We start from the raw sequence: 27,644 nt of genomic DNA, 5'->3' as shown, positions 1-27,644 counted from the left end.
GCCCAAACCATTATGTTGCCTCCGCCGTGCTCACGGTTTTTAAAGTGTACTGTGGCCGGTAGGCGGTATTCTTTGGACGACGCACAAAGCGTTTCCCATCCGAACCTACCAAGTTCACTTTGGACTCGTCCGACCACAGTACATTTCGCCACTTGTTCAGGTTTTCACCTGCCCAGTCGTAGTGCTTTCGAGCAAACTGCAACCGGGCTTGAACGTGGCACAATCGCGTCATCCGAGCATCATACCTAGCGGATGTCTTGCGTGGCCGACCCGTTGGTATTTTCGTGCCCGTGCTATGCAGCGCGTCATACACGAATGTTTTGGATCGGCCAAGTATTTCCGCGATTTTTCGCAGGGAGTACCCAGCAGCGGACAAACGTTTGATATCTAAACGTTGTTGTTGTGTGGAGTGTGCACTACGGCCCATCGTTGGAATTCCTTCAATCAAGCGCTTGAAGTAGTGCACTCAAAAATACACGAGCTAATTGAACGTGTGAAGTGTTCTAGGCAACGGCTAAGAACACAGTTTTTTTTTAATTGATTTTTATAGAGACTTTGAGCCTTTCGGCTTCATTTGCCTCTTCTTAAACTACTTAAACCTAACAATCTTCTTACCCAGGGCATTTCCTCCCTGTGTAAACCTTAATCCGGGTTTGCTCGGTTTCCTTAAAACTAAGCTTAAAACTAAAAGGAAGATCAATTTATTAATTTATCAAGTGTCTTTCCAGGCTGTTGATGATGGTTTGATGGTTCGAAGAACAGAATTTTGTTTCCGGTGCCAGGTGAGGTTCCATTTTTCGTCAACTATTGTTTTGCTCCATTTGTTGAAGTCTCTGCGGGCTATGGTTGTGTTGTTTTCTGGAGGAAGGAGCCGACCCTGGTTTGCAAGTTGGTCAGCTTTCTCGTTTCCGCTGATACCTGAGTTACCAGGTATCCAGCAGAATGTTATAACCGGGGAGTTATCTAGTTGATCTAATAGTTGGATGTGCGGATCTCGGATGTTACCGTGTTCTAGGGCGGCTAGAACACTGGCACTGTCGGTGAAAATAATATTTGGTTTATTAAGGCAAATACCTTCTTGCGCGGCGACTATCATGGCTATTGCTTCAGCTGAGAATATAGATATATGGTCTGGTAGTTTGATGGCACAACTGTTGTTGGAGGAGAAAATACCGAAACCGGCGGATTCATTGAGGACAGAGCCGTCGGTAAAGATATGATGGTGATTCTGGTATTTGCTTTGGATGAGACTGGTAAAATGATGGCCGGCGATATGGCTGCAATTTCCTGCACGTAGTTTATCTTTTAAAGACCAGTCTATTGTAGGCGGTTGAAGATACCAAGGGCGTCCTCCGCGTCCGGTAAGCTTGCTGATATGGGAAAGCTGGTTGTTGGTAAGGGTATGAAATTGTGCATTGACTCTGTTGATAAATGATTCGGCTTTGATATCCTTCTCTAGGATGCGTCCTGCTGCTGCTGTTAATCTGTTGGTGATAATGTAATCAAAAGGAAGAAGTCCACTCTCACAAAGTAGAGAGAGGATTGGACTGGTGCAGAAGGCTCCAGTTGAAAGGCGGATGGCTGTATGGTATATGGGAGCAATACGCTTCTCAAAGTTTTCTCGTTGGCGAGAGACAATCTCAATACCGTAGAGAAGTTTGGGAAGCAGCCAGCTATTGAGGATCTGCAGAAGTGTTTGACGTGATGCACGATGTTGTCCAGCTCCTAACATCCTAAAGAGGCTCAGTCTGGTTTTTGCTTCTTTTCTTATCCGATTGGAGTGGGGAATGAAAGTAAGTTTTGTGTCAAATGTAACACCTAATATTTTCGCTGAGTTTACATTTGGTATGATGTGGTCGTGAAGTTTGATAGGTAGTTTGCGATGGAAGCCCATTTTGCAGATATGGAGGATTTGAGATTTGGAATGGGATATTTCATGACCGAGACCATTGCCTTATCTTGTCAACTCCTTTTTGGAGAAGCTGACGAGATGTGTTAACAGATCTCAATGAAGAGACCAGAATGATATCATCAGCATAGACAAAAGGTTTGATTTCATATGGAATGGAGCAAAACAGAGATTCTATACTGATAAGGAAAAGTGTAGGAGAAAGGATGGCGCCCTGAGGTACACCGTTTTCTAGAGGATATGGATTAGAAACACTATTACCGATTAGGACTCTAAATGATCTGTCTGTAAAAAAATTGTCAATGAAATTAGTGAGCCGGCCACCAAAGCCCCAAAAAGCAAGTTGAGAAAGAATGGAATGGCGCCAAGTGCGATCAAAAGCTTTGGAAATATCTATGATGGCAAAGTCTATGTGATGATCCTGGTCTATTGATTTTTGAATAGTATCGTCTAATTTGGCAAAATATGTTTCCGTGCCCAACCCGCTCCGAAAAGCGTGTTGGTCAGAGCTAAGCAGGTTTCTGTCTTCTAATTCTTGCGAGAGGCGGCGATTTATCATGCGTTCTAAAACTTTTCCCATGCAGCTAAGGAGGGAGATTGGACGGTAGCTATCAACGTTTTGGTTAGGTTTGTTAGGTTTGGGTATGGGGATAGTTAAACTACTTTTCCAATCAATAGGAATATTACCGGAAGACCAAATACTATTGTAAATGTTAAGAAGGGTGGATTTAGATTCTACAGGAGGTTTTGCAGTAAGGGATATCCTGTGTTATCGGGACCAGCAGATCTACCTTTACATTTCCTTAGTGCCCAATGGAGTTCAGTTATTGTGAAAAGACTATTGTATCTATGTTCAGTGGCATCAGGGAAAAAATTGGAACAGATTCAGTGTTAAGTTTATGGGTTTGAAAATTACTCGGATAATTGTGTGTGGCAGAAACATCAGAAAAGTGGATGGCAAAGGCTTCAGGTACTTCAGCAGGGGCAATGATAGTGTCTTGGGTTTTGAGAACTATTGTGGAGCTTTGTTGATTTTTACCATTCAAACAACCGACTTGCCTCCACACTTCCTTGCTAGATAACTGAGGATTAATTTCATTAATGAAATTATCCCAGTTATTCTTTTTGGCAAGACGAACTGCTTCCTTGGCAAGTCGATTGGCTGTACGATATTCCTCAGCAAAAATGGGTGTGAAAAAATTATCCGGATTTTTGCTAGCTCGGCGGAATTTGCGCAAAGCAGCTCTGCGAGCTTTAATAGCTGCAGCAACTGTTGCGTTCCACCAAGGTTCACATCTTTTTCCAGGTTTTCCAGTTGTACGGGGAATACTCCGAGAATCGGCGTATTCAATGCATGCAGTAAAGCGAGAAAGAGGGGGATTTTCATCAAGTGAAGGATTGAACATTATTTCTCTTTGATATGCTGCCCATTTGGCCTCCTCATATTTCCACCTGGGGCGGAGAAGTGGCCGCTGGGGATTTAAACTACTGTGGATTAAAAGTGGAAAATGATCACTACCACGAGTGTCATTAGAAACTGTAACTGTGAACTGGTGTGCCATAGAAGATGACACAGCGCAGTAGTCAAGTATGGAGCCTTTGCCGTTTATGGGAGAAATACGTGTAGCGGATTGGTTTGAAATTACTTCCAGACCAATTGTTTCAAAAACACAAGCAATGCTGTTCCCTCTGTTACATGAGGTCGAGCAACCCCAGGTGGTATGTTGGGCATTAAAATCCCCTAAAACAATTACATTATTATTAATTTGCTGAAACGTACTAGTGAGATCGGAAATCATTGTAAAAGGGTTGATTGAATGAGAAAGATATAAACATACTATGGAGCATTGCACGGGAGAAGAAATTTCTACAGCTACTGCGGGAAGAATAGTGGATATAGCTATTCTATTTGATGGAATGTGTTTTAAAATGCCTACAGCTACACTATGATGAGGTATGGTTGGGTGTATGTTAGGGTACCAATTGTATCTATTAAGAGGAGAGCTAAGGAGAGAGGGAACTGACATTACTTCTTGAAGGGTGATTATTGTTGGATCGTGTCTATTGATTAGTAGTTTTAGTTCTTCTATATTTTGGTTCATGCTTCTGATATTCCAGGATAATGCAAATATGGATGAATAGTTATTAGATTGATATGATGAATTGAATTATGTAGTAAAGGAAAAATGGATAAAAGTTAATGCTTATAATCAGAAGGATATTGTTAATATTAAAATTATAAATTAATCTACAGATTTCGTGTTAGATCTAAGAGTTTTTTTAGAGGCGATAGAGAGAGAAGGATTGGATGTGGGAGGGTTGGGGGATTGGGATGAGGGAGAGATGGGGATGATTTTTCGGGGTTGGGATTCCTCTTCCGAGGAGGGGCTGTTCTTTTGGTGAGAACGTTTCCGTTTGTTAGTGGTGTTATTTTGTTCATCTACATCATTTTGTTTTACATATTTTACTTTTTCTACTTTTTTGTCTTCATTATCTTCTTCAGTTTCTTCTTCAGTGCTTTCTTCCGTGCTTTCTTCCGTGCTAAAATCGTCTAATTCTTCTTCACTTTCATCCTCTTCAATTTCCATTTGAGATTCTATTTTCTTTTTTTTTCTAAACTCTTTTCAAAATTCTTGCACATTCTTTTCATAGTTTTATCCTGATCTTCGATTTTTGTTGTTAGATTAGTTACTGTTTGTGTAAGCAAAATTATCATTTTTTCTAGAGATTCATTCTTTTTTTTGAGTTCTTTAATTTGGGTGTCTTTTTCATCTACTGTGTGTGTCTGTTGTGCGTATGTGATGCGGTTTTGAATGGGACTAGAATTTGTGGATTGGGTAACATTAAGCAGAGCTTTACGTGCCTCACCGTAAGAACAGTTGTTGTCGATCTTATAATTGATGACCTGTTCTTCTTGGAGGTAGCGGGGACAGGTACGAGACGTGGTGCTGTGGTTGTCCTTGCAGTTGATGCACACGGGATCTACGGTGCACTCTCCATGCGCAGGGGTACCACAGTTAGTGCAGGTAGGCGACAGTTTACAGTGAATCTGTGTATGTCCAAACTGTCCACAGTTAAAACACTGCATTGGTTTTGGGTAATAAGCTCTTGTTTTTACTTGTAAAGCACCAAGGCGAATAAACTCCGGAATGAAGGTAGCATTGATTCGAAGCAGAAAAATGTTTGTTGGCACAATTTCACCATTCACTTTACGCGTAAAAAGCCAAACATTCATTACTTTTTGGTCACTCAAGTTCTCCAAAATATCTTCATCACTTAATCCTTTTAGATCCGGGGCAAAAATTACACACTGAACATTATTGAGGGTCACATGAGGAGCAACTTTCACAAGGGTTCCATCGATTAACTTTGTAATTTTTTGTAGCTTCTCAAACTGGCTTTGGTTCCTAGTTTTCAGCAAAAGCTTCTTTCCACTGTCGATTTTACGGCCAAACTCACTAAGATCACTGCCAACGGCGTCCTTGATGGTTTTACCTACGATGAATGGGTTTACGGGCAAGGCAGAATCATTTGCCATTTGAAGCACCAAATACTTTAATTCACCATTCTCATTGTCTTTGTCCATCCACGGGGGCATAGGTCTCACTCTACGAGTGGTCCCGGTAGGGGGAAAATTCCCCCCTAAGGGGGGAGGGTCTAACATGGTGTCAGCCCAATGTAAAAATATCTCTTTTAAAACAACTGTTTATTTCAATTTCAAATCACTGTTTAAATCACAGAATCACCACACCAACAAACACTTCACAGTGATACATATATTATCCCTAACCACGTAAAACCAGTCCTGAAAAGGACTGCATTGAACGTCTAAAAGTAACACTTCACAGCAAGGTCGCACACGAAACAAAGAGGAAAAATAACGGGTAACAAATCACAGACTACAGAGCAGGAGGTTTAAGAAATACGTCCGCACACTTCAGCTGTCACAAGTCGAATGTAAGAACACAGTGTAAGCGATCCAGCGCTGTGACACGAAGGTACTCGCGCGACCCATAGACGAAGGTACTCACCACTATTTCGTCTCTCAGTGCAAAGGGAGCTCAAAACCCTCAAGCGAGTGCCGTAATATTCTCGCATTAGTAAATTAGAGTATGTTAATTAAAGACACAGCAAATTGCCACTGCGCTAAGCGTTTCTACAAAAAAAATGTACACGCCTTTGTTCACTAATTTAAGTTAAATTATCCGAAAACTCAATAACATCGAAAAATGTTATTTAATAATAATAAATGATAATTATTTTCAAATTTTCTGAACTGGTCCTATTATTTTGGCGCATGATTTTTGGATAATGTTTACATTTCTTATCATAACTTTTTTGTATCTTAACTTTTTACCAAACTTTAAAAACATTCTTAAAGCAAACATTCTAATAGTAAGTTTGGTAAAGATTGATTCACTTTAAGTCATGAAATATGATAAGTGAATAATAAATTGATAAGTGGTCCTATTGATTTGTCCGACACTGTATGTTCTCGACAACTGGAACTTGATGTTTCAGGCTGTATTTTAAGGGAAGTGGAGCAATGAAATGGAGGGAGGGGGCAGGGGTTCTGAAGGTGACATCCATCCAACGTCCGATTAATCCTATGATGTTGTTTCCTAGTGCAAAGGCAAGTAAAAAAATTAACAAGTCACAATTCTTCATTCGATGGTAGAATTGTGTATATTTCTGTTAAAAAAAACTGTGAGCATTTTTTTGAGCTATGCCCTGTCAACGATTTGTTTTCAATCGATACATTTTGTGAGAATCATCATACAATAAGATCCAATGATCAGCATAGTTCTGCGCGATCCCGGTGCATGCATTGCCGCGCTGACAGATTGTCAAGGTGCGTCGGTTGCCACTTAATTACCATTAATTTATATTTCCCTGACTACGTGACAAACATCAAAACTAGCACGATTCGCTACATAGTTTGGTGAGTTTGCACAAAATAATTGATTTAAAAAAAAGCACACTCACTCATATACACACGAACACACACAGTATAAATTACTAAAGCGTTTCCCTTATTGTTTGCGACTCGCTAGTTTGAAAATGTGTTTATCTCCAATAAATTACACACCCTGTTTGCTTCCTTTTCCTCTTGCTCGTCGACCAATTTATTTTGTTGCTAGAAAAGTGTGTTTGGGTGCGGTTACCGCATACTAATTAATTCAAATTCGATTCCATGCATAGGGGTAGATAATGTTCAATAAATAGAAACACATGCAAACTGTACATAAAAAAAGCAGGGCAGTTAATTTCATTTCAGCCAGGAGTAGATCGTTTCGTGTTAATTTATTAACGACTGGTTTTTCCGTTTTTTTTTATTCGCTGTTCAATAGATGTATATGTGTGTGTGTGTATTTTAGTAGCGCGATACTCTCACTTGTCATGTGCAAAAAATTATCAAAACCGTACCCATATGTGATCAATTGTTCAAATTTCCTTTCAAATCAATCCCTACCATAACAACCATTTTGTTCATTTCGGGAGTTGGAGAGAGTGATAGAGAGAGAAAGAGAGATAGAGATAGAGAGAGAGAGAGAAATAATACTGTCATTGTCAAATTGGCAAACGTGGTTTAAAGCTGCTCACGATCATCCGACAACCGTGCTTCAGCAGCATACATATGTCGACACACTCGCTCACTCACGACCCTCCATCCCACGCGAGTGATGTATGGGCTGTGTCGGAAATCGGCCGGCCTTATTCCCGCGAGCACGATCAGGCTGGCAAATCAATCCGAAGCCCGAACGGATGTGGTTCACCCCGAACGACACGAAGGAGAAGGTGAAGTGAACGTGTCTCCCCCTCTGCAAACGCCTCTTGGAATCGGTTTCACACGTCGATAAATCACCGCCAGTGTGTGTAGCACCCCAGCACCCCAGCTGAAGGCACCGTGCAAGCGAGAGTGAAAGTGACACGACGACCGCCCAACAACCCCAGCCCCACACTTTGGTGGTTTTGCAAAATCGATTGGGATTTTTCCCTAACAACCTATCCATTTTTTTTTGTTTTCTTTGCTTTGAGAGCGGCAAAAACAGACCCCTGCCTGGTGGAATCTTCAACCCTCTCCAATGCGATTGTGGCGCACGGAGTGAGGCTCAAATCCTTCGAGCGATTTGACAGCCCCATCGAGCACGAACCCCACTCGATCTGTGTCGAAGAGTGCTGGATTTCAAGCGAAGGGAAGCAGGTACGCGTCCCAGTTACAGCTGGTTTTACATTTTCTGGGTTGACGGCCGCAAAGGGTAAGGCCTGATAGTGATTGGAAAGTGGTTTGCAAATGGCATTCCAAAAATGGGGTGGACTGTTTCAAAGCCGACGACGAAATAGGAGTGCTTGTTTTACTTTTCGAAAGCTCAAATGTATGCGAACGGACGTGTAACTGGCGGAATAAAGTTAGCGACCAAGGCGTACTGTGCGCAAACAGTGCGCAACCATATACCCGGCGCGATGACGCACATTTTCCGAGCACTTTTGCTGGCCGGTTTTGGTATGTTACATCACAAATGATATCTGCAAACGACGTCACGTGGTAATAGTAAAAAGTAAGATGGTATTTTTGTTTTCCTCCCATTGTGTTGGCTAGACAAATAGAACAGATATTGTGAAGAAACAATAAACGACTCTAATCAAGCTTGCAAAGACTCGCGATCATGTTGAAGCAAACAAGTTTCTACTATTCATCTGTAATTTGTGCTGAATAATCCCATCATCAATCAACCTTTGCTGCCTTGTTCCTTATTAAAATGGCATGCTTCCATGATGCCATTTATGGTTAATTAATTCCACGCATCCAACTCTCGATACCTTTCTTCCCATTTTCCCGCCAACAGGGAACTTCACCCTTTGCGAAAATCACATCACGTGCTACTCTGCGTACGTTCAAGCCGAATTGCATCAAAAAAACAACAAAATTTTCGGCAAAACAACTGTCATGTCTTCAGTATGGTCAGGTGAATAACAAACGAGAAAAAGAAGATAAAAAAAGAAAAAAAAACCCATCACGACAGCGCTCAGTGATAGATTGATGTCGATTGAAAGATGAGAATTGGTTATCAGTTGCTGCGAACAGCGAATCAAGAAAGAGAGAGAGAGAGAGAGAGAGAGAGAGAGAGAGAGAGAAAAATAGCCCCGCACAAAAACAGAAAACAAATCGACGAATTCGTGCATGGCCCCGCACGCGTAGAGCACGCGAGATAGTATTTTGCCAGCATTGATACGCACGATTATTCCGCGCCTCTTGGCAGGTGTTTTTCGAAGGAAAGCATGGGAAAAGGCTGGGCAGCCGCGAAACAAAATCCCAAAAATTCATGATATTGGTGCTGCACACACACACACACACACACACACACACACACACACACACACACACACACACACACACACACACACAAAAGGGCAAGGGAAGGCGCAAGCAACGGCGGCAAGCGGCTTAAATGAAACGATTGGCGTAGCGAAAATGAAATTAACCGAGGAAAAAGTGATTCTGCCTGCCAAATCCAAAATCTGCCTTGTCACCGTAAAGAAACAATAAATTTTCCACTACATTAAGCTTTCGAATGATAAAAGAATTCAACCGAAGATAAAGGCAGAGTAACGGGATGGGGAGAAGGAGAAGTAGGGGGGAGGGGAACTGAACAAGAGAATCGTGAACAGAGGCTCCATCATCGGGGGAACCCCACCCTGCGCTGAACCGCGTGCATGGCACACGAGTGAATCGTTTCGGAAAAGCGCCCAAAGGAAATGGGTGCCCGGGAAGCCCCCTATTGTGTGGCCTTAATGTTTCCAACCATGCCAATGCAAACCCGCCTCTCCCCCTCTTGGCAGACATATTTTTCCTCCATACCTTTCACTCTCTCCCTCTCTGCCACGATTTGTGAAGAAAAGTACGCCGCCTTGAGACACACACACACACATCCAATCTGACAGTCGTGAGAATGCAGGAAATCTGGTTCCAATCTGGTTCTCGGTGGGTCACGAGAATGTGATAATAATAATCAAATCTCATCCTTTCCCCCTCTCCATCCCCACCCACCATCACTGTCCAGGGGCGGGCGAGAGCGAGCGCGCGCGCGCAGGGGATCATCAAATGCTAAAAAGCCTTGCTCTTTTATTCAACGACCATCCAAACGACATGCCACACAGACATGCCCCGAAACGCACGCACGCAGCCTCCCTGCTCCTTCCCCTTTCCCACCCCATTGTTAGCTGTCATCGTTCCAGCAGCCCGAAACTGGAGCAAAAGCTCCACGCGGGTGGTGAGGGAGAAGTGAGAGGGTGCCGGCGGGCATCGCTCGCCAGCATTCGCTGTCGATTCTTCGCAAGGACATCGTTTGTGTGCGTCCTCCTTGTGCACTTCTTTTTTTTTCACTTCCCAGCAACATCAACCCACAAAAGCGACCGGCGCGCGATGCTGTGCGCTGGCGAGTGTTATGGAATAATTCGAAGATTTAAAATTATCCTCCACCCATCCTTATAAATGGAGACGAACAAAAAAAAACACCTACCATTTCCAAGCGGAGCAAAGCAAAGAGAAAGAAACACACACAACCCAAGATCCATTTGCAGCGGCATCCTGGACTGCGGGGTTTTCAAAAGATTCCCATTGAAAAACCACCCAGAGTTTCTCGCTTTCACCCCCATCGGTCTTATCCGCACCGCACACACCGACACAGCATTAAGCGGGGCCCGGGGTCTAAGGGCGAGGGAACCAAAATGGGGTTTATCTGCCGTTTTCTCTCTCTCTCTTCTTTCCTGCTTACTCTAAATGGTTTTGCATCGCTTGCCAGTTGCGCCCTTCCTCTTTTTCTCCATTCCTTCTGCTCGCACACGGGACCGCGTGCGGATGGCGCTCTTTATCTGTTACTTTGTTTGCTACCTCGAACGATTTCGAACAATTCGCCGCAATTTTTGCAATCGCCCAATTTAGTGTATGTGTGCGTGTGTGTGTGTTCTCTATTTCTTTCTGCCACTTTTCCGCAGCCTGCCTTGTTTGCACACAGCGCGTGCTGAAAGAAATGGACCTGAAATCCTAAAGCATATTTTACGACGTTTTCTGCATATTGTAGTTTTTTTCGCTCGGTCGTTTAGCCCTCCGGGCTTCCCACCCAAACTACGGGTTGAGAGAGTGAGAAGTGGGTTTTTTTTATTGCTCGTCCAGTTTCAAACCGCGGTGTTGCATACCTTCTTCTTGCATCCGACCTAAACAGGCAGGAGATCCATAGAGAGGCAGAGAGGAGTGAGAGGAGCGACAACACTTGTACAAAGATCAGAAATTGTTCACACTAGTGATGTGCTCTCTGGAGCGCACTCACGATTCCGATCCTATTCCGGCTATTGTTAGTCCGATTCCAACTCCAGCAAAACCGAAACCACTAGCTTTGCCCGGAATCGTCTGGAGTCTTCTGGAATCGTTCGGATTCGTCTGGAGTTGTCTGGCGTCGTCGAGAGTCTTCCGGAATCGCCCGGAGTCCTCCCGACGCCCGAAGTCGTTAGTAGTTGGAGTTCTTCTAGTAGTTGGAAGGCGACTCCGGATTTTTGCCAATTTTACCCATCACTAGTTCACACACATGCAGCACAAATGATTTCTTAACAGTTGCAGAGTTGTTGTTGTACTCTTTTTTCTATACTGTTTTGCTTTTGTTGCTGGTAAATAGCCCGAAAGGAATATAGTGTTTCCAATACACTATGCTAAAGTTATCGTCGATTGTGAGGTCCACTCGTGACACCGTTTACCAGCCAATTTCGAATTGGTTACACTACTCTCTTCTCTCTATCTCTCTCTTTCTCTCTCCTTCTTTTTTATCTATCCATGACTTTGACGATGTTGTTGTATGTGTCAAGTATAATGCTTGAGCCTTCGAAGGAATCTCTTTCCCAATGTTTCCACCTTTCCTGCACTCCTCGCAGCCAACCAGAAACACAGTCGTATGTTTTACTTCCTTTGCATTCTATTGATGGGTTTCTTGTGCCGACCCGAGTTGTATTGAGGTTTCGGCACGATCAATTGATTCGAGAATGCACTCAACAATGTTTCGCATTTCAAAATGCTACCAATTTGGAATGTAACACACTCGCAAAAGCAGGGAAAGGGTAAACTGTCTCATTTGCAGTAGTTACCGAGCAGTTTGAATGTGTTCATTCTATTGGTTTGATGCAAATCAGGGATAAATCAGTTGAACATTCACAACGTACATCAAGAAGCGCTTCTTTTCTGTCACACACACAACAAAAAAAGGATTTTAGTAGACTGCACGTTGCTGCTCTAAATGGTGGATAAATGATATTTTCCGTGCGTTTTTTTTTTACTTTCTTTATTACTAGGATATCACCACGAGCCACCAGGCTATGCCCCATGCTGAGTGGCGCGTGTACTAGTCTTCCTGTTCTTCGTATCATTTCTTTACTTTTCTGTCAGCTTGAATTGCTGCTTTTTTCACAACAACAAATACTTTCTGTTCGGAACCATGGGTCGTTTGCCCGGGCGTTTCCCGGCAGTATCATTCAGCAACTGCCCTACCCATAAACCGCACGGCGCTTTCCTGGAAGCCAGGTTGGGTGTATTATTTGCTACCACCGAAAACCGAAATGGATCGCGAAGAATTTGTACCAGATGCGTGCGTATTTTTTATTCTCTTTTTTGTTTGCACCAAAATGGTTTCACCGTATCATTTTTAATAATTAATGCTTACTCTATTCATCTTCTTTTCCCTGGGTGTGTTTTCCAAGCTTGTTAATTTTTAACTCGACACACACACACACACACACACACACACACACACACACACACACACACACACACACACCTATACAGCTTAATCATAGCATGAAAGGATCGCTTATTATGTTAACGCTTTCATACTTAGGCAAATTTATCCTTGCCTATACAGGGTTTCTCATAATTTATTGGTTGATTCCCGTGATTTTTCCCGTTCCCGTTCACCTCACGATTCTGTAACCGTATCTCGGGGATTTTTGGATTGTTCTTACGATTTATTGGTATCATACCATAGCAAATCAATACAAAAGACCCAAAAATACTGTGAAATGCTCAATAAATCGTGGAAACGATAAAAAAATTAAGAAAGCATTTAAAAAATTCGAGAAACAACCGAAAAATCTTAAGTAGCGGTTTTGTATCTAAGGTTCAGCGATTCTTTTTCGAACGAATGAGGTAGGAAAGCAAGAACGAGAACGCCGTTTATTGCATTGAAACAAAAAAGTGATAACAGCCCCTCGAGAAATTTTCGTTCTCATCGCTCTCTTGTTCACCCCTAAACACTGCGATGTCAGGCCGGCGGTCAAAGTGGTAAACCACTGATCAGTCTCATCACTTCATCTAAACTTGAGCGCTTCAACAGAGTATGCATTCTGTTGTGCCGCATTTGCTTGCGTATAATTTGCTTACCCTCATACGCCCAAACAACTAATGCACGGGCTCTTCGTGCATTCTTTTCCCAAAAAGTTTTCCATCGGCTTCCAAAACCGGATACTGCATCTCCGCTACTGGGGATTTGCTTCCAATCCCAACGCGTCCCTGAACATTCGTAAATAGCATGTTTGTGTGTGTGAGTGTGTACATATCGAGCACAACGCAATGCCGTACGCTCTTTCCCGCGAGGCACATGAAAAACGGCGGCTCAACACATGTCATTGAGGCGATAATCTATTGCTTTACTGGGATTTGCGAGAGATTGAGCAGGGGTCCCTCGAGGGCCTTACCATCGCGTATGCCCCTTTTGTATCCCAAATAAAAATTTTCCCATAACGATCACAAACTGTTTAGCCTGTAATCCACACTGCTCGGTAATATCGGTAATAACACCAGAGTTTAGTGAGTATGTGTGTGTGTATTTTTGTGTGTTTGAGAGAGAGAGAGAGAGAGAAGAGAGAGAGAGAGATAGAGAGAGAAAGGAGGAGATAAAGGGGGAGAGAGATACTAACGCGATACTCCAAGCATGACGCTTTCGAGTTCCCTGATTTTGTGTATGGTGTTTTAAATACTGAAATAAAATGTTACTTAGATTAACGGGCCACTACAAAAATCACTTACCGGCCACCGTCATGTTGCCGACACCGTGCGCCAGCTTGAACTCTGGCGCGTCGCCAGATATTTCGCACCGGTACGATCCACTCGACCGTATGTTGAGCCGGTGCAGCTGAATGCTACACATGAACTGGTTGCAGATCTGGCCAGTCGAGTTCTGCAGCACCGTCACGCCCTCCACATCGAACAGCATCAAGCTCTTCGGCATTAGCGGTGAGTACCTGGAGTAGCAACGGGAAGAGTATTGAAAATATTCACATTCTCCTCTAGCGTTTGGGCCTTCGTTTCGCTCCAGCAGACACTCCGGACGAAGGAAACATAGCTTACCTGAAGAACTCTCGTTCGTCTTTGTACCATTTGACGGAGTTCAGCTTATGCGTGCCCATGTCGTAACTGCAGGAGAGTGTAACTGTCTCCCGGACATCCACCACATCCGGCACAGTAATTTCCGTCAGCTGCAGACATCTGGCAAGCGTTAACGCTAGCGTGAAGGATGGGGATTGAGTAATGAAAATGAGGTTATATCTTACACATAAGCACACACACACACACACACACACACACACACACACACACACACACACAGAAGTTAGAATATAATGATGGTGGAAATTTGGTGAATACAAAGCACAAACAGGGTTTTATAAAATCATCGCGAAGAAAAGAGATTTTTGATTGATCGACTTCCAGATTTGATACACCTCACAGTATTGGTGTTCATCAACCCACACGCTATCAGTTGCACCACGCAGCTTGTCCGGTTTGCATACAACAACACTTTCTATTTTAACACTCTCAAATTGCTCCACCGCATGAAAGCATCACGCAAACAAACTCATCTTTGCAGGCAAACAGCCGATAAAGCTCCAACACCTGTGCAACTTGCATAGAAAGCTCTGAATTTAACACCGTCGCGGAATTTTCCCTCGGCGGGAGATAGTATGAATCCTCAAAACCCCCAAACCCGTAACACTAAACAAGACCTCCAAGGCCAAAGCATGAAGCACGTGCATGCAGCGTGGCCCAACTTTACCTGAAAAACAAACAAAAAAAGACACGCTTCGCGATTTTGTGTATGTTTGTGCAGCGCTTTCCCTCGGCATTGCAGCCATACACCAAAACGTTCGTGATACAACATAATCCTAGACAGAAATCGAAATCGAACAACAACCTCTCGCTTGCGCGTGCAACAGACTGGAAAACATATTAATCCAATTTGCTCCGCATCGGTATGAGTCTGCTGAACTTGTACATACTACCCTTCATAGGTGTGTGTATGTGTATTTATGGAGCTGAGATTGTTGCTGGACAGTGTGAGTGATGTTTTCTGTCTGCGTTTGCTAGCATCTCTAGGAACCAGTACAATTGTGGGTGTTTTGTCGTTTGTTTTGATACTTTATCGTATAAGTATACATTTTATTCGATACTTGTAAGGTAAAAGTCATGTTTCCCATTGACCATAAGGTTGCATTGACTTTTTTTTTAATTCACTAACAAGTTTTTCTTCTTCTTCAAATTCTTATTCTGATATAGTTTCCAAAATAATTTAAGTTTACTTAGTTTCTTTTTTTATATCTCTTGCCACCACATCGGCCATCAACATTCGATTTTGCGAGCAACAGAATTTGCAATTTGAATTGCAATCGTGACACCGAGCTAAAATGGGTAAACAAAACGGTCGCACATTTTCTGCACCCGCCCTACTGGTAATCGGCTTGTCGGGAAAATACAACCGGCCCGGCCCGGGCGGGTGTGCGATCGGGTGATAGTTTTGTTTAACAGCCACCAGGCGTCTCCATGCCGGGTTTGCCATTTTCAAACTTGACCCGAAAATTGAGTGAACCAAAAACAAAGCAAAAACACACCCATTCACTACACACAAACTGGAGCAGCTAAAAGGATTTGAAGCATAAAAGTTCTCACCAGGCGCGGGCTGATAGCTTTTTCACCCTATTTTTCCCCTCTCCGTCCCTCTTCGCGTCCCGATCGCTCATCGCATCCCGTTTCCGCCTTTGTGTCCACCATACCGCGACTTTGCTAACACTCACCACTGCACGCCAAAACCAACCATCAATCATCGACACATTCCCGCGTGATGGTGATCATTTTGTCTAGTTCGTGCTCCCGGGAGTGCTTTCTAGCCTTTTTTGTTTTGTCTTTTTTTATTTAGCATAAAATAGTGTTAGATAGAATTGGAGAAGGCACCAAAAACGAAAAAAAAGTCAAAAGCTGAAGCACACTCCATACGCTCATAGAAAGCAATTTGAAGCAAACGAAGTTGGAAATGGAAAACGATTGGTTGGTGCAAAAGTGTGACGCCTCTCTCGGGTTTGACTCGCTTCGATGGCGTGGTTCGCATTTTCACAACCGCGCAGGAAAGGCAGCGAAACGAGGAACGGGTACGTGGGTGGGGCAAGATAAGAAAAATTTAATTAATTCTCACGACCTACGGTGCTTTGTTTTCGTTGCTTTAAAATGTTCTTAAAAAATTAAAAGCAATATATAAAACAAGGTTGCGCCATGATTTTAAGCAACGATAAAGTGATTCATAATTAGGAACCACGTTGTTGCGTCCGCAATCAGTTCATAGGCATGCTAAGATCACGCAATTTTATTTTATTCATAGCTTACACCACAAAGCGTCATTAATTTTTATCTTCTTCCTTTATCCAAATAAAAATGATTCGACCTTGTCTTTCCTGAACAGATTAATACTACAACGTTTTCAAGCCCAATTAAACAATGTTAAGCTGCTTTTGAGCTTAAGCCTTAAGCCGGTCTCGTAGTACAGTCGTCAACTCGTACGACTTAACAACATGCCCATCATGGGTTCAATCCCCAAATAGACCGTGCCGCCATACGTAGGATTGACTATCCTGCTAGGGGGGGAAATCAATTAGTCACTGAAAGCCAGGCCCACATGTGGTACAGGCAGGCCTTGACCGGCAACGGTTGTTGAGCCAAAGAAGAAGAAGAAGCTGCTTTTGAACATTGTTCCATTGTTGAAGTATATCAGAATTTCAATCGTAAATTTCACGAACAATATTAATCAGAGTTTTTTGGTAAATCCTTAAAAATCGATTCTTAAATAAACACTATATTCATTACGGAGTTTCAAATCATATAGGAAAATAGTTCAATCACTTAGGAGAATGTTGCAAATCGGTTGGAAAATGTTGCAACCATACTGTGGAAATTTGCAATCATAAAAGGGAATGTTGTAACCAACTAGTGGAATTTTGCAAGCATACTGTGGAGCTTTCATCAGACTGTGAGTGCCGCTGCGAACATCCTAAAACATTTTCATTTATTTTACTTATTTTTCGTGTTTAATTATGACTCCGCGACAGGATTTATTTAGTTTCTCAAATTGATGATTTGACATTTTGGGAGGGATTTTTTATCACAATAACGCAAAATGCATTGGGTTATAACTATATTATTCTTATCTTAAAAATAAAAGTACCACCGAAGCTGAACAGTACTGGTATTGGTTCCTTAATCCATTACTGAACCTGAACTTTGTAAAAGATTTTTGAATCTATAACTTGCGGTACAAAAATTCCCTATTACATCCAGAATAAGCTCATCAACCTGCAAAATGATTTACAGCATCTCCAGTCCTTAAGAAAAACATGCTTGAAGTTGTGCGTTCTGATTAGCAATTCCTTGCATTATCTTGTGGAAACGGCTTTGCCAACTAAAGACACCACTTAAAACCAACTTATGGCAATGCATTAGGCATCCAAAACGACATGTGGTGCTCGTTCGAAGAATCGAAATACTCCTACTAACCCTAAAATGTTCAAATTATTTATTTTAAAATGAAAGGCAGCGAAGTGTTGACACACGAAGCGGCATTTTGATTGGTGGCAACAAAAGATAATGTTTTACTCATTATCTTTGTGTTTGGTCATGATAATAATGTTTTAGAGTTATTAAAGGCGGTGTTGTTAAGTAGAGGGTTACATATTAAGAGCTGTGATTAGACAATTAAGACTTAATAAGAAGCTGAAACAATGCTGCGTATAAAAAACCAAATAGTCAATCTTATAATTTGTAAAACTGAATAAACAAAAGTCATGGACTGCTCCTAGGCTAGACTGTTTAGTGAAAATCTATCAGTCCTACATATATACATGGTTGGTAAAGCGACCGAAAGGTTGTAAGGCACTAATATCTACGCACGTTAATTTTGGAGAAAGCAAATAGTATAGCTGCAATTAAACGAAGTTCAGATGGGCACCCACACTTCAGATGGACGTCAAATGTGAACTTACAGTTGAATTATGTATGTTCAAAAGGCGTTTAACATTCTTTCCTTGGGCTCGAAAACGGTTGCAAAACATAATGTGCTATAGATTTCCTAGCACTGCTCTGCTTGCGATCATTATCATTTCAAACGACAATAGGTTATGGTGAAAAAGAATGCATCGAAAAAGAAAAAAAGCAAACCAAGGAATCACCAAACCGACTCCACATGTGCCGTCAAGATAAATCACTTACTCCCGCAGGGGCACGCGCTGCCCGGGAAGGCGCGCTACATTACAGCCCACTTCGCCATACAGCGGGAAGCTACTGCAGCCTGGCTACCCGTACCATTCCAGCTCCTGTCACCTTTTTTCCCGATCTCTCTCACAAGATATTTTTACTAATTGCGACAAGAAAATAAAACTGTCACTCAGTAATTTGTCAGCATGATTTATGGCATGTCGGATGCGTCGCTTCACGGCACGCGGAACACACAAGCGGGGACTAAAATACAGCCCGACCTTGCCTTGAGGCAAGGGTAACAACACAGTCATGAGTATGTTTGTGTGTGAATGCCTAAATATATGTACAACTGTGTGTGCATTCTCGTGTGTGTGAGAAAAAAAATAGAATGGTGTGAAACTAAAATTCTACGAATAAGCGCGCGCACACACACAACAATACAGCAGAAAAAATGGCAGACAGGAAACACAGGGAGTCTGCTTACTCGTGAAAAAATCATACCACCAATGAGAAAAGCAAACTCAAGCAGACAGGCAAAGCAATGCTGTACACTACCCTGCTTTTCCCGTCAGTCCTTATAAATTAAACACACAAACACATATAAAGATACAAACAAAAAACGACCGCTAATGGTCGCGAAGGCGCAAGAGGATGACTCTGGGGAGACGTTGGGCCTGGAAATTATTCCTTCTAGCTAAGTAGTCTTCTCATCTCATATTTGGATAGCAAAATAACGATGAAAGAGAGAGAGAGAGAGAGAGAGAGAGAGAGAGAGAGAGAGAGAGAGAGGGAAGAGTGAAGTAGAAAAAAAGATAAATAAACAGAACGTTGGAAGGCAGGCAAGGAAGACGGCAATGAGCCGCAGGCCGTTGTAAATAGCGCGAGCAGAGCCCTGAGGTACGAGACTGTGACTGAAAGATCTGTTATCTTTTCACTTTACTCTCAGGCTTTCGCTTCGGTAGCGAAGTCCAACTGTGGTGGAAGTTTCCGAAACGGGCGTGTAAAAGTGTAATTTGCCTCCCACCTTTCTAACACGCAAGCTTTAGCCCGACAAGTGGAGAGAGGGAACTAAAAACTTTCGCACCACGTTGTTGGAAGCGGGCTAAGAACATTTGGTGCGATCGAGCGGCGAGTATCATCACTGAGCTGGCCGTGGATATTAAATGTCCCGTTGCCGTTTCGATAACCAGCAGAGGTGAAATTTGTCTTCGGTATGTTTCTGTACGCACAATGTTGGTAAAGGATGATTCTGCCTTATCGCAGCTGGAAAGCACTACCTACAACGGACTAGGGCAGATCGTACGGTTCGCGGGAGTTAAACGGTAGACGGTTGAAGTACGCGAACAGCTAGAAAATTTGCGAAAAGTGTATGACATTAACAGGTAAAATGGGTTAGCTTTTGACATACGACCCAATCGGGAGTCGAACAAAATCGAATCAGGCTCCAAACACGCTTGAACTTGAGCGTTCTTCTAATGGAACAGAAAATCATCCGGATTTATAACACCTGTTCACCATATGCATCCTGGACGCCATGGCTACAGTAAGCTTAAGCTAAAATCCGGCCTAATTCACTCCCCCCCCCCCCCCCCCAATTCTCCCAAGCACTGTGGGAAGCACCAAAATGCAATTATTGCCAATGGGATGGGCCGTTTGTTTGCCGAGCTTAAATTGAATGCTTGCACAATCAGCATCTCTCACCATGCGCGTTCGCGCCAGCCTGCTCAAGTGGAACGTCAATATCAATCAAATCGCTTATTTCCAATCAATCACCTTGCGGAGTGATAGTACGAACATGAGGAAGAGGGACGCAGCAGTTTTGGTATTGCAGGTGGCAGGGAAGAAAGGTATACGGTGTATATGGTGGTGCGCTTACCCTGCAGTAATAGGACGGCTGCGGTTAGCCTACCATTTAGGCGCATCGTGCGGCCTAACGCGGCAAAGCTGCTCATGTGTACCTCAGCGTGTGTGTATGTGTTTCTGTAACGCCACTTGACCGCCCGACGGGGAATGGTAGGGTTTGTCGTTTCAGCAGGGCGCAAAAGGTTAAGCAGCGAGCACTAAGCACACACACACACACTCAATTTCTCGGTAATACTATCCTACACGCACACTAGCACTAGTGCGTACCACTAGATGCTACTACAATCCTGCTCCGGTTGCTCATTTTTGTACACAAAAAAGACACACATTCACATAGACACAGACACACGGCTTAAAGGTTTTCGTATTCGCCGAGAAGTCTCTGCTAAGTATCACTCGAGCCGTATCACTACATTAAACCATAATCAGCACATCAGCACACTCCTAGTACTTCGACGTCCACGACCTAGTGGAGTTCTGGTGGTGATATTCGATGGGTAACTTCAACTTCACTTTTCCGCCACTTGACCTTACACCCGAGTGCTGTCTTTCTACAGAATAACCGCTTGTGTTAGGGAATGGGACGGCAAATGGAAGTAGCTAGCATTAGGAATACTGCAAAAAAAAACCAAGACGGTGTATGAGAAGGTGTAAGATTAGACACAATTTTTGTCAGCTTAATATGGTCGAGAGAATAACTTTAACTGCATGGCATATATAATCATCGGTCTTGTGCTGTGCGGTCTGTGGGATCGAATAACTAGCAGGTGCAAAAGGAATAGAGCTTAGACAAGATATACTCTCCACATATGTCCAGGATGTGCATACTTCACATCCATACATAATCGACAATAATAAATAATAAAACCTGGAGATCTGGTTTGAGAGCAGGAAGTTCTTTTACTACCGGAAACATTCATCATTTGGGCCACTTGATGCTGGTGACAAGTAGTGTTTTAGAAAAATTTCTTCCCCAAAATGCACTACGCAGGATGTACTCAGCAAGCAACCCGAAACCATCATTCGAAGTTATGAAATTATGGAAACTTGATTCCATTGTTCTGCTAATTAGCCTTGCCAGCAATTTTGAATCACCCAAAACTGGTGGTGGTCCGAACTCTAGCTGTCGTTAAAGATCCACATTCTTGCAAAGCACCCTTTCCCAGGCTAAAAAGAAGCACATGAGGTTGATGGACGATAGCGTTGCCGTAAGAAGCACGGATACGGCCAGAGCAGCTTCCCGTGTCACATTTGCTACTGCTGTTGACTCAAGTTGCTCCTGTTCCAGGTAGCACCGGAAGGCTCTGCTACCCATCCAGATTTGGACAGCCCGTCCCGGAATCTCGACCTTTCGAGCCCTCGGCTTTTCCGGAAAGGCTTGTACGTTCAGCGCAGGAAGCTCCCAAACGGAGCAACTTCAACTCCGCAGTTGATTGTAGTGTCCCCCGTAGTTGCGTTCACTCTCCCCTTTCTACTATCTGCACTCAAACGACCCATAGGCTGCTTTGCATGCTATCACCACCGCTCACCGTTTTGTTGTGCCACCAGCGACTGCTGTAACCGGGACAGATATCGCACTGCAGAGGCTTCACCTACGTCCAACATGTTTCCGATAACTTCGGTCCACTTTTCCGCAACAAGGGCGATTTCCGACGCCCCACACACGGATAAACGGGGTAAATGAGAAACAGTGCTCTTTGGGCTTTGTTTTTGTGTGTTTGTGCCTGATACTGTGCCGCTCGGAAGGTGAAAGCTGCACAAACCGTGTTGTTTTCTGATGTATCGTTTTGCCACACCTCAGGCCCAGGACACTTTTGGCACGCGTTTTTGAAACGCTCAGCACCACCGTACACACGCAGACACAAACAGAGACAGAGCGCTTGCAGAGACCAAACAATTCCGGCTTAATGTTTCCTTTTCAACTTGTGTGTACTTTTGGTTGTATGTATGTATGTGTTTTGTTTTTTTTTTTTTTGCTCACAAAATGTCATCCTGCCACTGACAACGACATTCATTGCGTTGTTGGTTTTATGTGCGGCGGGTTGTTTTTTCTTCTTCTTTTTTTTCTCTTCTCTTTCTCTCCACCCAGTAGCATGGACACTGTGCTCATTTGTTTTATAGCCGGTCTGCCCTTTTCCTGCTGTTTTCAGCTTTGTATTTTTCTTTTTAAATTTTTTACCGCTTTGTTATTTAATGTCTCATCATCTGCATCCCGTGGACGCAGCTGGCGGTGTCTGCTAACCGCCACAATTGCAGCTCACACATAATGGTTTGTGCTTTTGTTTGCGTTCCTGTTGTGCTTTCTCGCCAACCAGCCACCAGCACACAAAAAGCCGCACAAATTGAAGCATTAATGCCTGAAACCGCTCGGTAGCTATTTGCGGAATGGTTCCGGGTTCCGGCGTCGGTTTTTTTGATATTCATTTTCCTTTTTTTATACTTTTTTAACACGAACGATGAGGTCGTTAAGGCGAGACCAGTGGGCTTCAGCACATATTAATGTGTTCCGCTATTGGGAGCGGTTTGAGATGGGTAAACGATTGCCACCAAATGAAATTATTTTATGCACAACAGCGAATAGTGACATTTGCGACACTCCTCAATGGTGTTCAAACGAATCTGTCGTAAAATTCGAGGGCCTTTAGGTTAAGCGATGTGCCTTCCTTAAACTTTGTAACAAGATCCATTAGCTTGTTTTGGGTTGAGTCTTTTTAATTGATTTGATCTAGCGCTGTAATGAACAGAACGACTTCCCATGCTCTTTTGCACCATGGAAGGGTGCCCAAGGATGGGCTGTGATCCTTTTCCTGACTACCATTTTCACCTTCGCCACTCCCTCCACAATAATCACCTTAACACTCCTCCACCACACAATCTTTCTGTACTGCCCAAACTCCCTTTTCTAACTGCCTCCACCCAGTTTTTATTTCTTACTCGCTGGACACACTCCCAAATAACCACGTAACCGTTGTCGTCGTCTTGTGACTACGGTCGCCACGAAAAACGTTGTGGATGAAACGCAAAGCGCGCAACGCGTGCAGCGTGTGTCCGTACGCGGTCGGGCTTCGGTGCAAACTGAAGCCGGACCACACCGAGTCATCGTCAGCGGTACACACGGGCTCGGGATTTCACGCAGGCCGCAGCTTCCAACACCCAAACGGGTTGGGACCCGAACGGTTTGTCCGAGCGCGCACGCAACCCGAAGCACAGCATCCGAACGGTTTGCCGAACCCGAAGCCCGAAAAGCGGGAGAGCGCATCTATGCTGATGCCCTTGCCGGAAAAATACTCGGTCGGCCAATTTCGCTCACGGAGCAACCGTCATCGAACGAAAACCGTCATCGAACAAAAGGGAGTGACTTCGATGACGAGCGTACGCTTCCTTCCCTCGATGCAGGTTAGCGCTATCGGTACAAGCTAGCGTTTCTGCGACACTACCAACAACAACAGACCAGCCGTAACCGTAACGACGTACGGGGTAAAAAAAGCTAACGAAACTGCGGCATGGAGCGGTCTGTCCAGAAGTCGCGTACAACCGTTCAAACCCCGCCACCGGTACATCCCCGACTGGCACGGAGCAGTAAGTTACTGCAGTGTCACTCTTTCGTCGGAATCAATCTGCACACTGCTTTCCGGCCGGCAGAAGGGGTAACCACATATACAGTGTCTAATGATTTTACAAGCGAACGAGACGAGAAACCGAGCACAGGTTGGGATAAATAATGCAAAAGCAGGGCTAATAGTAAACATCCCAGACAGCTCTGTAAAACGCAAACCCTCCATGTCACCCTCCTAGCTAGCAGTGTGCTGAGGAATTGGAATCAAACCAAACGGTACCGGAACAGTTTCTTTGGAAATGGCGGAACTTCTCTACTCCGGCGTACACTTTCCGCTCGTTGCGCCGACAATTGCACTATCACGTAAGACTAATCCCGACAAGAAAGAGCGGTTGAGCAGCTTCCCATCGTGTGTCCTTTAGGTTTTCACTTATAAATTTATTATGTTGAGCTGATAAATATTATAGCTTCATTAAACACTCGCTGCCATGGGATAGGTTGAAGTAAACGTACCGGTAAAACAAACTCCTGCAGTTCTACCACACCCTAGCAGACAAAGTGTCTGAATGGTGTTAGAAGTCCGAGTCAAGCGACCGTGGATGAAACCCTTCACAGCCGGACAAAGGCATGATTTTGCACAAACTTTCCAATGTTATACTTTTCCATTCGAATACGTACGATTTTAGTTTTTGCACGGGAAAGAATTGGTTTCCAGGCGAACCTAAGGACTTCCAGAACTTAAAAACAGGTATGTATCACTCCTGATAAATATCAGACTGTCAAAACTTTGCACTAGAAAAAGCTCTGAGTAAGAGATGACCATTGTGTCACCTTCATTTCCAAAAGAAATGAAATTGTAATCCGATTACAAAGTACCACGGAGCTCCTAAAATGCATTGAATTAAAGACAAAAATTCTGGCACCCTGTGCCATCTTTCGGCAATGCATAATTCGTCCACATGCCCGTCCCCGTTGATAGGCAGCAAGTCCCAAAAGGGTATAAATTTATAGCCCATCACCGTTTCTCCAAGAACGCCACATTTCTTGGGCATTATCTCCATGGATGAGGAATCCATTGGCATGTAAAAGAGCGCAGCATGAAGGATTGCTTGATCTCCCACCTCCCCGCTTCTCCTCCTGCCTTCTTCCTTTGTCAATTCATGAAATCAGTCTTTCCCCCGCCCGGAGCCCTCCACCATCACTATCTAAAAGTTTTACTGCATTTTAATTCAGTCGAGAAATAAACAGAAGTACGCTGGCAGCGTCGTAAATTGAAAGTGTCGTCGAAGGTTTGGAGAGCGCTTGACTGGAGAAAGCCAACTGGGCTCGTAAGCTCCTGCCTGAAGGACTGGCCCCGGAACAAACAAACAAACCGGGACATCAACTTTTCGCCACGTTTTCTTTGCCTAGACTCGGGACAGTAGTTTAAATATAATAGTCCGCGTTTGTTTTTTTCCCCTCTCATGGCAGCCGAGATTGACGGTTGCACACTCGTGCTCGGGACGATCTGCTAGCTCCGCCTTCCCTCCACACATTGAAGACGATTGACGGGTTGCAATTAAATGCTTGGCCCTGGTTTTGTCTGCACCTTTCGCTCGGAATGGATCGTAAATAAGCGAGGGCAAGAGCGCGTTGCCATCGGGAGAGCCGTGAAGATTACGACTTTTGCTTCAAGTTGCCTGTTTTTCTTACTTTAGCAGGCTGAAGTGGTTGAGCGGTTGAAGGGAAAGGGCTGCTTTTTATTGAAGGCGATCCTGGGCGCTCTTCCATTCGCGGCGCGACCTAAACCCGCACCGTCCGTAACATCCGTTGCTTACCGTGCTTCGGCCCAACCCGATGCGATTTATTTGCATCGTAAATTTCTCCATTCGTCACGGTTGACCGGTTCGGCGCATTTTTGGCTGGCAGGCTAGGCTTCCCCTTCCCCCCCGCAACTCCCGATAGTGATGTTGTGTACCCGGGAAAGGTGGGGCGCAGAACGAATCCACACATTTGGAACGCTTCCAGGGCTACCGGGCCAAGCAGCAGCCAAGCAGAGATTGAAAAAACGGCCCCTGCCAGTGCTAGCCTGATAGTACTACCGACACGGTTGGCCATCGGCGCGGAAACGCGGAAATCTCGGACTAAATCTTCTGCCACCGCCTATGCCTTTCGACCAGGGCAGGCTGGTATAATGCACACAGCCGAGGCTCGATCCTTGGCGTCAGCAACAGACGCCCGCTGCACACACACATTCACACATACAGACACACACAAGGGCCAAGCACCCAGTCTAAGATATGTGGCAGCGACAAACAGAAGTTCACCATTGCCCAGCAAATCCCTTGCCAAGTGCAGCGAGGTGTGAAAGTTGATAATCGTAATAATGATCCTCTCGCTACACACACGCACACAAACTCATAGTCACACATATAGTTCGCGTTAGTCCATGGCCATAGTGGAAATATCTTTGGAACATGGGGTGGTTTTTACCTAGTTTGTCTAGCGAGTGGCTGACACGGTTCAGTTCCTTCGATCGCTGCAGTATTCGCGCCGCAACTTAAGCCCTAGCCGCGACAAACTTTCAACCTCTCTAACTTACACAAGCACACACAAACACTCACACGATCAAGCAAAATGGTTTGCAACTACTAAACTGAAACGACGCACATTAATAACTAGGCTCTCCTTTTCACCCCACACCGTCGCAGCTAGCGCTCATGCACTGGAACCAATGCCAGGGATGGCACATAAAAGACATGCCCATGCACGAGCGCTTTCTGCTTCCCAATCATGGGGACGAGAGATAGCGAAATACTGCGAGACAGCGAGGAAACGGCGCGGGGCGTGAGAATAGAAAGTTGCACAACACCGACAACTACTTGACAGAACATGATCAACGCCGGGAGGGTCCAGTGCGGCCTCCCGGGACGAACTACCCAACGGTGGACGGTAGAGGATAGCACGAGCCGGGACGGCGTGTGATGTGCCGGTAAAAGCCCTAAAGTGGAGGAAAATTAATTACCCTGACCCTTGTCATAAGTCAATTTTAATTAAGGCGACAAAAACGCAGCCCGCGCCCTGCCCCGGCACTGTCGGCCTATTCATCGCGCATTTTGCGCAAACTTTTAATGTCCCACGCATTTTTAGTTGCTTTTTTTTCTTTTCGTCGTTCGTCATTCTTTTCAGATGACACTGAAGACAACGCGATGGCGGTGGGGGCAAGAAATGTACCGAACCATCTCGCGCGGATGCCGATTGTCGAGTGCGAACGCAGCAGATCGATACGCAGATCCGATTAGCCCGCACCAGGAATGGCTAGGGGTGTAAGGGAGTGTAGAGCCCCACGTTACCGATACCAGACCTTCAAATGTCAGAAAAAGGGATCGCCCCACTATCAGCCATTCATCCGTCACTTTTTCTGAGTCGGATAGCAGGAAGCAGCGCAACGTAATGGTAAAACTTTACACTTTAGGGCCCTTTATGATTGATACACACGGAGCAGGCGGCACGTAGTCGTGAATACGAACATACAAGGCGAATTTCGTGGTGCTATTGAGACGTTCGGTTTTAATTACGGTTAAGCAATTCTAATATGGATACCTGGCTAAGCTAAACTAATGATTAACTCGATAAAAAGCAAATCGCGTGGAGATGGAACATAGGTCCATAGTTTTTTTTTTTTTTCACTGCACCCCGTATTCAAATAATTGAAGGACAAACTCGTGTCCTCACAGCACTGCCTGGTACGTTGATCTGCACACCTTTAAAACACCATTCTA

The 27,644-nt window shown here is 44.2% G+C and overlaps 2 protein-coding genes across 5 annotated transcripts in view; both read right to left on the bottom strand.

Annotated features, from left to right (window-relative positions):
• The window catches only part of LOC4576094 (uncharacterized), a 31,377-nt gene extending 7,946 nt beyond the window's left edge, over positions 1–23,431 (bottom strand). The window contains exons 1-4 of one of the 4 annotated variants that reach the window (XM_061647109.1): positions 23,179–23,431; positions 20,341–20,942; positions 14,298–14,451; positions 13,977–14,191 (exon numbers count right to left, since the gene is read on the bottom strand). In XM_061647109.1, coding sequence (XP_061503093.1) covers positions 13,977–14,191; positions 14,298–14,451; positions 20,341–20,416 — 445 coding nt within the window. In that variant the 5' untranslated portion in view covers positions 20,417–20,942; positions 23,179–23,431. Of the gene's footprint in view, positions 1–13,976; positions 14,192–14,297; positions 14,452–20,340; positions 20,943–21,856; positions 23,142–23,178 lie in introns of those variants that run through there. The other 3 variants (XM_061647114.1, XM_061647123.1, XM_061647120.1) reach the window with 3 other exon arrangements.
• Positions 4,503–10,119, bottom strand: LOC133391648 (uncharacterized). The gene has a single exon (XM_061647103.1). It carries the CDS (start codon positions 5,571–5,573, stop codon positions 4,506–4,508), a length of 1,068 nt encoding a protein of 355 aa, XP_061503087.1. The 5' UTR covers positions 5,574–10,119; the 3' UTR covers positions 4,503–4,505.
• Positions 23,432–27,644: the final 4,213 nt, after the last annotated feature.

Source organism: Anopheles gambiae, chromosome X (assembly GCF_943734735.2).
Source record: "Anopheles gambiae chromosome X, idAnoGambNW_F1_1, whole genome shotgun sequence".
NCBI lineage: Eukaryota > Metazoa > Arthropoda > Insecta > Diptera > Culicidae > Anopheles > Anopheles gambiae.
The sequence above is the reverse complement of the archived record's forward strand: the minus strand, read 5'-3'. Positions and strand labels throughout refer to the sequence as shown.

Bases quoted from the DNA above. Each gene is read 5' to 3' on its own strand.
- LOC133391648 (XM_061647103.1), bottom strand. From the start codon at position 5,573: ATGTTAGACCCTCCCCCCTTAGGGGGGAATTTTCCCCCTACCGGGACC.